The sequence below is a fragment of the Acinonyx jubatus genome, chromosome B1 (genome assembly GCF_027475565.1).
Source record: "Acinonyx jubatus isolate Ajub_Pintada_27869175 chromosome B1, VMU_Ajub_asm_v1.0, whole genome shotgun sequence".
NCBI lineage: Eukaryota > Metazoa > Chordata > Mammalia > Carnivora > Felidae > Acinonyx > Acinonyx jubatus.
In genome coordinates, this window is record NC_069382.1 from 164,489,430 (window position 1) to 164,498,825 (window position 9,396).

At 32.6% G+C, this 9,396-nt stretch overlaps 1 protein-coding gene across 2 annotated transcripts in view; it reads left to right on the forward strand.

Annotated features, from left to right (window-relative positions):
- The window catches only part of GNPDA2 (glucosamine-6-phosphate deaminase 2), a 30,197-nt gene extending 21,643 nt beyond the window's left edge, over positions 1 to 8,554 (forward strand). For both annotated transcript variants that reach the window (XM_027056317.2, XM_053217410.1), the window contains 2 exons: positions 1,914 to 2,088; positions 7,536 to 8,554. In XM_027056317.2, coding sequence (XP_026912118.1) covers positions 1,914 to 2,088; positions 7,536 to 7,597 — 237 coding nt within the window. In that variant the 3' untranslated portion in view covers positions 7,598 to 8,554. The remainder of the gene's footprint in view (positions 1 to 1,913; positions 2,089 to 7,535) is intronic.
- The last annotated feature ends 842 nt before the right edge of the window (positions 8,555 to 9,396 follow it).

Genomic DNA, 9,396 nt, shown 5'->3' on the forward strand with positions numbered 1-9,396 from the left:
ACTAATGAGTAATTCTTCATCCCACACCGGACTTTCAGCAGCTTCCTTTCATTTCACTCTTTTCATAATACTGTGTATTTACCCTTACTCATTGGTAAATGTTTGTCTTTGTTTTTTCACAGTATACATTCAACATAGAAATTTGTTGCCACTTCTCCCATTACTATTTTACATTATTTGCTTCAGTAATGACAGTTAGCTCATATTGTCTAATTGGCAGACCTTTTAACAGTTTCCTTATTTCTCAAGAGACAATCTAATGTAGTTAAGGATATAGACCCTGGAATAAGACTTGTTTATATCTTAGTCTTACAGGAATATTGGGCAAGTTACAGAATATCTTCTATTTCATTTTCTGTAAAATGTGAATAAGAACAGTATCTCATGCTGTTGTTTTGAGGAGATAAATGAGGTAATTCAAGGAAAGTGCTAAGTTCAGTGTTTGAACTTTGTAACCACCAAATCATATTTTGACGGTGTCTTAAAATAAAACTTGAGAAAGTATCCTTTATGCCGTAATCACTAGATTTAAGAAAGCATGAAAGAAACTTGGTAGAGACTTCTCAGGTGTTAGTCTAAGGACTTCTGCCAGATTGCTTAATAATCACTTAGGGGACCCTGGTTCCTGGGTCCTAACTCCAAACGTTATAAATTGAAAGACAGGATGAAACAAAGAACCTGTATTTTTTTTTTAATGCCTCTATAACACATGTATTACTCTTAAGAAACAAAACACTGGTTAATAATATCCAGCAGGGAAAACTAATTAACAAATCTGTTAATCTGTGTTATGCTTACCTTATTATATCAAATACAGTTTTTTAAAAAAACAAAAGCTTTTATGTGATGATGCTATAATGAATTTTCCACTAGCCTAGATCTTTATACTTAAGAACAAGAAATCTCAATAAGAACATTTGTAGAAATTCATACATATCTCTCAGTTCATGGGCTCTAATAGTAATGAGTATGTATAGCTTCAAAATGAAAAGTATTAAATCTTGGTAAAATAAATATAGTATCTGTTTCATTAATCTTTAATTTCTTCCTAGTTTAGAAGTGTGGTTTTAAAATAGGCAAAGCAGAATTTTTATGATGTTACAATATTTTTGAATTAAAACCACCTTAATATTCATTTTTTAGTTAACCATTACAATGAAAAAAAATCATGTTTGAAAGATTACATATATTGTTTAGATTAACTTATAAAATAGAATTGATTTAGTGCTAAAAATGGTAGGGATTTATTCTGATGCATAGCCACTTTGATTTGCACATGTTCTTTGAATTATAGGTTGTAGGAATTGGGTTTTTTCTATAGTTCATAAGGGTATTCTCAGTCATGTGTGCTTGAAGGGCAGTTCTTGCATTTAAGTAGACCCCTAATCCTTTTTTTAAATCTAGTTTTTGTTTCAAGACAACTTTAGATAGCACATGTTCAATGAAATAGTCTTTAGGCTTCTTTCTCTTACTTTCAAAGTAATATCTACTGTATTGCTTGTCTGGACTAGAGCAATTGGTATATCATTCTTGGTTATATAAATTCTTTGCTGACTTGTAATTCTGCTTTTGCAAAACAGCCCTTTTCTTTCTTCTTCATTCTCCCAGGGCTCTTCTGCACGTCAGTATTTAATATATTAATAACTATATGCATTATGGTATATTCAGTAATACTCATTATAGAGATAATATTTTACTTTCATAAACCAGAAGAGAGATACAGTTTATGCTTTCCTTTTATCTTGAACAGAAATAAAACTCTTGAACTGTGAAGAAATATGTAGCTATTTATTTTTGTTTTGCCTTCAGAAAAATATTGGTGCTAGCATCTTTGTTTCTTAAAAAAAAAAAAAGCTTTTTCGTCATTTGAAACATGTTTTAAGAATTAATATGTAATGGTCATGATTTTCCAGGTAATGATCCTCATAACAGGTGCACACAAGGCATTTGCTCTCTACAAAGCAATAGAAGAAGGAGTAAACCACATGTGGACTGTTTCCGCTTTCCAGCAGCATCCCCGAACTATTTTTGTGTGTGATGAAGATGCTACTTTAGAATTAAGAGTTAAAACTGTGAAATACTTTAAAGGTGAGCATTGAAATTTCAGAAGCAGATTGTGAGAATGTTCCATTATAGATGACAGTTAAAACTTAATGAGACTGTGGAGTTACATCCTGCACTGTGCCTATTGAAAACTGGCTTTTTACCAACACACTAGCCAGTTTTTTTTTGTTTTTTTTTTTTAAGGAAAATAGAAAAGTCTCACTGCAGATAATAGTTGCTTTCAGAATATTTTCCTATTTTTTTCATGAAGAGAATCTCTTCAATCTGTATTTTCAGTGAACAATATTTTTCTTGAATCCAAATTTAATAAAATATTTACTTTCATAATTGTATATGCAAAATTAACCCAAAAGGAAATGTATATATGTTCTGATTTTTCCATTGTTTCCCTGTTCCATCTCCCTCGCCAAGCTATGTTTAAAATAGAACCTAATCAGCAGATAGGTTGGGTCACCCACTATCTCATCTAATCTTCACAAATTCAAATTATTCCCATGTAGTTATAATGGTTCTGCGTCAACAGTATGGAATAAACTCTGCAAGTAAGCAGGGTTTGACTGCCCAGACTTCTGCATGTAGATTTTCCTTTTGACTCTTCCTGCAGTCTAGTTCAGTAATTCTTAAACCTTGCTGTACCAGGTTTTATATATGAAACCACAAGTGCTTGATGTAATGGGTGATTTAACAGGTTTTCAAGGACTATACTGTTCAGAACCCGTTCTCTGCTTAAGAGTGAATTCCACATATACACATAAAAAGCTGTATAAATAGGTGCTCTTTATAAAGTACCTGTAGCTGATACGAAAATATAACTGATCATATATATAGAGACACACATGTCAGTAATTCACAAAGTATGTAGTTATGTGTAATACTGTTATTACATGAATGAATATGTATTTTTAATTTTCTTACTCTAGTAACTAGGTATTTAACATGTATTAGAAAAAATATACTGAGCCAATCAAACCTATATTTCATGAATATAATTGCTTTGACAGGGCTAAAGAAGTTACCATATTTTATTGCCTCTAAGACACATCTTTTTTCATCTGTTTTGTCTGAAACTGGGATGTGTTTAAAATTCGTGTCACTGTCAGTTACCTGGTAGCATTTTTTTTCTTAATGGTACATAAAATAATGTGTGTCTTATAGTCTTCAGTATCTCATTCATGAAATATAGTATGTAACTTAAATTATGTCAATTTAAAGGAAATTTTTAAATTAACTCCATAGTTCATGTAAATGTGTGAATGTGGCAGAAATCTTGAAGGTGATGCACAAATGATGGAAGTTGGATGAACAGTAAACAAACACAATTTTGATGTTTATATGGTTTGTATTTGTACTTAACTGTTGTGAGCATTTTCCTATTTTACTAAATATTCTTCAAAAGTAAATTTAATGACTATATAATAGTCAAGTAGATGTATCATAATTCACTTAAACATTTCCTTATTATTTCCAGTATTTATATTTTCAAAGTTATTTATTTATTTTTTTTTTGCCAAGCCACACAGAAATCAAATTAAACTGAAAAATTTCTGTTTAATAAGTTGAGAGGTAAAAGCGGAAATATCTGTCATGAGTTGTGAATATGACAGAGCTCTTGGATGGAGTTTTACCCATGTATGTAGTCTTTTGGATTTCATTACAAATACTAGACTCCTTGAAAAAATTAACAGGAGGAATCCCCATTATCCACATATTTTATTTAATGCCGGTTTTAAGGAGATTCTTTTTAACATTCTCGTATTTTAATATATCAGCAATCCTCAAACCCCTGTGCTTATTAGACTTTGTCCATTTGTTTTTTACAGAAAAAGTTTACATTTTATGTGAAGTAAATATTTAATACTCAATAGCCTATAATAATTAAATGACCAGTCACTATTCTAAATGGATTATACTTGATTTACTTAATTTGCACAATTCTATGAAGTGGATACTCTTATATAATCCCATTTATAGATGAGTTAACAGGCTTAACAGAGATATTGTCACCCAAAGTCAGTTTGTATGTGGGTAGAGCGGGTTAAGTGATACCACGCTTATCTGGAGTCTAGGCTTTTGTCCACTCTTATACTGCCTCATAGAATAGGTATAAATTGGCTGTCTAAACCATATTTCTGTTTGTTTGGGTTTTCATACTGTAACAACTGCTTCCAAAAGCAATTTTAGTTTTTCATACTAAAATAATTGTTTCCGACCTATTTTAAAGGTAATTTAAAACAGACAGGAGGTAGGTGATTATATATACTTTGTTCTTTTAATTCATCTATCAGATTGTAAGCTCTTCTGAAACATCTTGAAGTGTAGACTATGAGAAAATCACCACACTGCTCTTTTGAAGACACTGTATTTTGTACCTCAGGGCAGCTGCATATATTTCTGAAGAGGTTCAGGGTATCAGCTTCAGTCAGGGTGCCTCCAATATGGAGAAAAATGGAATTGAGATCTTGTTCAGGTTATATCAGACCTCATTTCATAGTACGGTATTTTAATACAGGGTAGAACTGAATATTCATAGAGTTATGCATATTCAAATGTAGTTTTATATATTTTCCATATCTTCATTGAGTTATTCTATCACTTCAAGATGTACTGGAGAATATGAATCTTGTGGTTACCATCTATAATTCTTCATATTGTGTTCACATCACTACTCTTTCTTCTACCATCACTAAAAAGTGCCTAAAAGGGTTCTAATTATTTAGCTCTCTATGAAAATCTAGGTTAACTGCATCTAAAATAAAAATCATTAGTTAATGGAAGTTTATTTCAGTATACAGGTATACCTTTTAAAAGATAGCAGTAAATCACAGGAAAATATAGTTTAACATTGAATGTTTTCTGATTTGTTTTTGCTAATTTTATATAAAACTTATTTTATGTTAAGAGAATATATTTTCAAGACATCATCATCATAGTGAACATTTTTTTGGCTTCATCCTTTGTAGGCCCTGCTCCAATAGATTGACAGAGGTCGAATGAGTTCAGATTGAGCCAAAACCATAAAACTGACATTTAGAATCTATGACATTTCACTTCTTCTGGCAACATGTCAGGAAGTCTATACGTTTTAGTATTCAATTTATTTTTGTCTGTTAGTGATTTAAATAGCAATGATTTGTTTCTATCAAATTCTTGTATTGAAAGTTGTCAGTTTAACCTTAGGTCATAGTAAATTCTTTGTGTCCTCCAAAATGCAAGTAATAAAATTTTCAAAATAATTTCTAGTTTGGAAAACAGCCTTAAGTTTAAAAGTTACAGCCAATATACAGTTAAATCTTATAGAGTTGAACTTTATTTTGTTTTGTGTTTTAAATCTCTAATGTATTATCTCCATGATCAAAGCTGTAAGTAAATGATAGATGAATTGTATCAAGTAGAATGAACCTTATTATAGCTACTTCTCCATAAGAGAATACATCTTCTAAACAAAGTGGCTAAAATTACCTTTGTCTTTATTGTTCCCTCTCCTCCTGGCTTTCTCTAGTCCCCATTTTACTGCTCTTTACATATTGGTTGTTGAATTAAACTTTTCAGTTAAATCCTATTTTAAATAGGAGATATCATCTGATAGTTTTTATTAGCAAATATTTCTTCTGCACTATACACATTACCTTTTAGTGTATATTTTTGGTAAACATAAAGTATATTTACCAATTAGTGTCATCAGCCAAGGGGCTTAAGTGCCTTCAAATACATAGTCTCCCATAGTGTTAGCAAAAAGAAATGTAACAAGTATCCCTATCTGCAAGTAGGTGACTCAGTATCATAAAAAGTTGGCTCATTAAGTGATTTGAGAAAATAAAATGTATCTCATTAAAATAAAAGCTCCAGAGGTGGGGACTTAAGTTTTGTTCACTGCATTATTTCACTGTCTAGAAGTCTGCTTGGTATACTGGAGGCATTTGATAAATGGTGGGTAGTCAGATAGGTAGATAGATGGGAGAACACAAGACTATGAAACCATCTAAGCACTGAATTCTATAAATATCCCCATGAAGTCCAAAGGATATTAAATAAGGAGAGAGTTAAATAGCATAGTTTAACTTCTAACTTGATAGGATTCAAAGCCCCAGAAAATGGATAGTAGCATTTAGATTGGGAGGAAATGGCAAAAGCAATAGCACAAATGTAAGGAAGAGCTAACAAAGCAGCAGAAAAAGTTCCTGTTAATAGAACAGAGAACCATTAAAGTGTATTGATAAAATAGGGCTAGATTATACTTTTTTTTTTTAATCTCTACACCCAACGTATGGCTTGAACTAAACCCTGAAATCAATACTCACCTGCTCTTCCCAACTGAGCTAGCCAGGCAGATTATACTCCAAAAATTTTAAAGCAAAATGGAAGGTAGGGGTTAAGAGCAAAAAGAAAAACCAGGGTTCATGTCATGGCTCTTCACTTTCTGGGTCATGGGCCACTTTGAAAATCTGGTGAAGAGACTGTCCTCAGAAAAAAATGCACACATGCTCACACACATTCGTATATTAATGTGGGAGATTCAAAGACTCCTTGAACCGTCTCTAGCTCTGTTACATCCTAAGAGTTGGGGCTGTACTTGATTTCTGCCAGGTGGGCAGCTTCCAATTCTCAGCACTTGGGAGTCAGAGATGGCTCAGTACTGACTGCTCTATTTTTTCTTGTATTCTAAGTTTAACTCTTTTGTTAACGTTTAAATATGGATTGTCCAACTTTTTTTTTTTTAATGTTTATTTATTTTTGAGACAGAGAGAGACAGAGTGCAAGTGGGGAAGGGGCAGAAAGAGAGGGAGACACAGAATCTGAAACAGGCTCCAGGCTCTGAGCTGTCAGCACAGAGCCCGACGCGGGGCTCAAACCCACGAACCGTGAGATCACGACCTGAGCCGAAGTCGGACGCTTAACCGACTGCGCCACCTAGGCGCCCCGGGATTGTCCAACTTTTCAATAGTACCTTGGATTTTTTTTCACTAACTTCCTTCAGTGTGGCTTATTACTGTAAACACACACGCCAAAATAATGGAAAATAACTTGCCAGATGAATGAATGGGGTAATACTATCCTAGTGTAACAACAGTTCTGTCCCTAGCTGGAGTCTGGTAGAGGAAATGCCAGAGGATCAAATTCAACACACTTACAGATATAATTAAAGTGTATTCATCAAGTCAGTATTCACATTTGTTATTTTTGTCATACTGAAGCTCTGAAGACAAGAACTGCTTCTACTTCTGGTTACTCCCAAAGCATCTGTACACATCCTAGATCTACAGCTCCATAAATACTGTAAATTGCTGTTTGCTAGGTAGTTACAACTAACCATTATAGAACATTTCTATTTTCATTTTTCAATAAAACTTTATTCTGTATCAGACAGGAAATGATATACTTATTGTGTCTTATAAGCTCTTCTATTTTCTAAAGTAAATGAGATACAATTCAAAATTAAAAATAAAACTAGAACTGTGCTTTTTTTCTTTAAGGTTTAATGCATGTGCACAATAAACTTGTGGATCCACTATACAGTATGAAAGAAGGAAATTGAAGGAGATTGGAGCAAAATTCTGCTTGAATGAACAGAACACTTTTATAAGTAGATGAATTTTCAGCTATGCAATATGATAAAACATGGGGATTTTTTGAAGACTGTCATTTTTGAAGTCCAATACCTATATGTTAAACATTCCATATTTACAATGTGTCCATTTTATACTAAGGTTTAGGAGAAGTAGTTGGCTCTCACAAATAGCTGTTATTGTAAAGTACAGAAGCCACACAGCCACTCTATAAAACAGTGCAGAAATGAAATGTCTGTTTAAAAATTTCAAGTCATTTTAAATGTGAAGAATATACATCAAGTATCATTCATATGAATCTGGTGGCATTCTCAAGAATTTTATTTTTTAATCACATAAAGACACTCCACCTTTCAGATATCAAAAAATCATTGCAAACCTTTAGTTTTGGAATGTAATCTTTGTATTTTCTGTGCATCCCACACAAGCTTTTCTGCACGTGGTTGCCTTAGCCCCTTCCTGCAGTGGCATCTGGACATGAAAAGTCCTGCTGTATATTGTTGGAACAGAAAATCTGAAGAAATGACAGTGCCTAAAAGTACAGTTTACGTCCTTTTGGAAAGTATGTATAAGTGCATGATTTTTGTGCACCACCTTCTACAGCACTTTTTTTACAAATGTGCTCTTATTTTTATTTAATGACTTGGGTTCATGCTTTTAATAAGTATTTTGGCAATTATGAACTTTATACCTAGCAACACTCTTAAGGAAATTCTTTTGAAGACAATTTTCTGATTATTGTTAAACTTCATAAATGATAGCTTTATTCCTTACTTATATGTCTAAAAAGATAACATGATAAAGTATATATAAAAGGAATTACTGTAAACTATTTTAGATTGCCATTAACAACTTGCATCATTAAACTGCAAATAAAACTATATTGTTTTCTATCTTTAATTCAAATAAAGCTTATAATAAACAAATGCTATCTAAATTTTATTTCCAGAAGTGAAACTGAATACACACATCTGAGAGATTCCAACATTAATAGTTGTATTGAGCCTGCATTTATTTTTGTTTGTTGCCATCATACATTTGGGGAGATCTGAGTGAAAAGGCAATGATTCTACCTATAATTTCTTAGTCACTCCTTGGGGAATAAAAAATGCTCCCTTCTGCATATTTTGCACCTAGAAGAACATTATTTAACATACTTAATTAAGCATACCTTAATTGAAATGTGACTGAAACGTATTAACAATAAAAATTAAACAAAAATAAATATAACGTTTAAAATAAAATATGCTCCTTTAATTACAGGTAATGCAGTTATAATAACCTTAAGTGTTACAAATGGTCTTTAAGTGACTAGTATGTCAGTATAATCTTCCAGTCACACACCTGGTAATAAAATTGTACCGTTTACTACAAACAATCTTAACTAAGAATGTCCTAGTATTATAGTGAAATAGCTAAAGATACCTGTTTTAGTACATGGTTCAGTAGTTAACTTTTGTGCTTTAAATGGCATAGCTGAGACACAGTTTAGAAGATCTTACCATCACTGCCCCTGATGTTAGGTGCTGGTTTTAGGTTCAGGTCCTCAAGCAAACTGATTTCTGGTGACTCTAGCTCCCTAGCTCAGAGGCCAAGCTGCTGCTAAATAAAGAACTAAGAAGGCTAATAGATATTTCCACAAGGCAATAAAATCTGGTAGCTAAGAACTGGTGGGGTTTGGATAAAGAAACCACTGTTTAAATCCTAGCTCTGTCAATGACACTGGCAATGTGGGAGTCTGAGCTTCTTGCCCTGTAAGATAGGATGG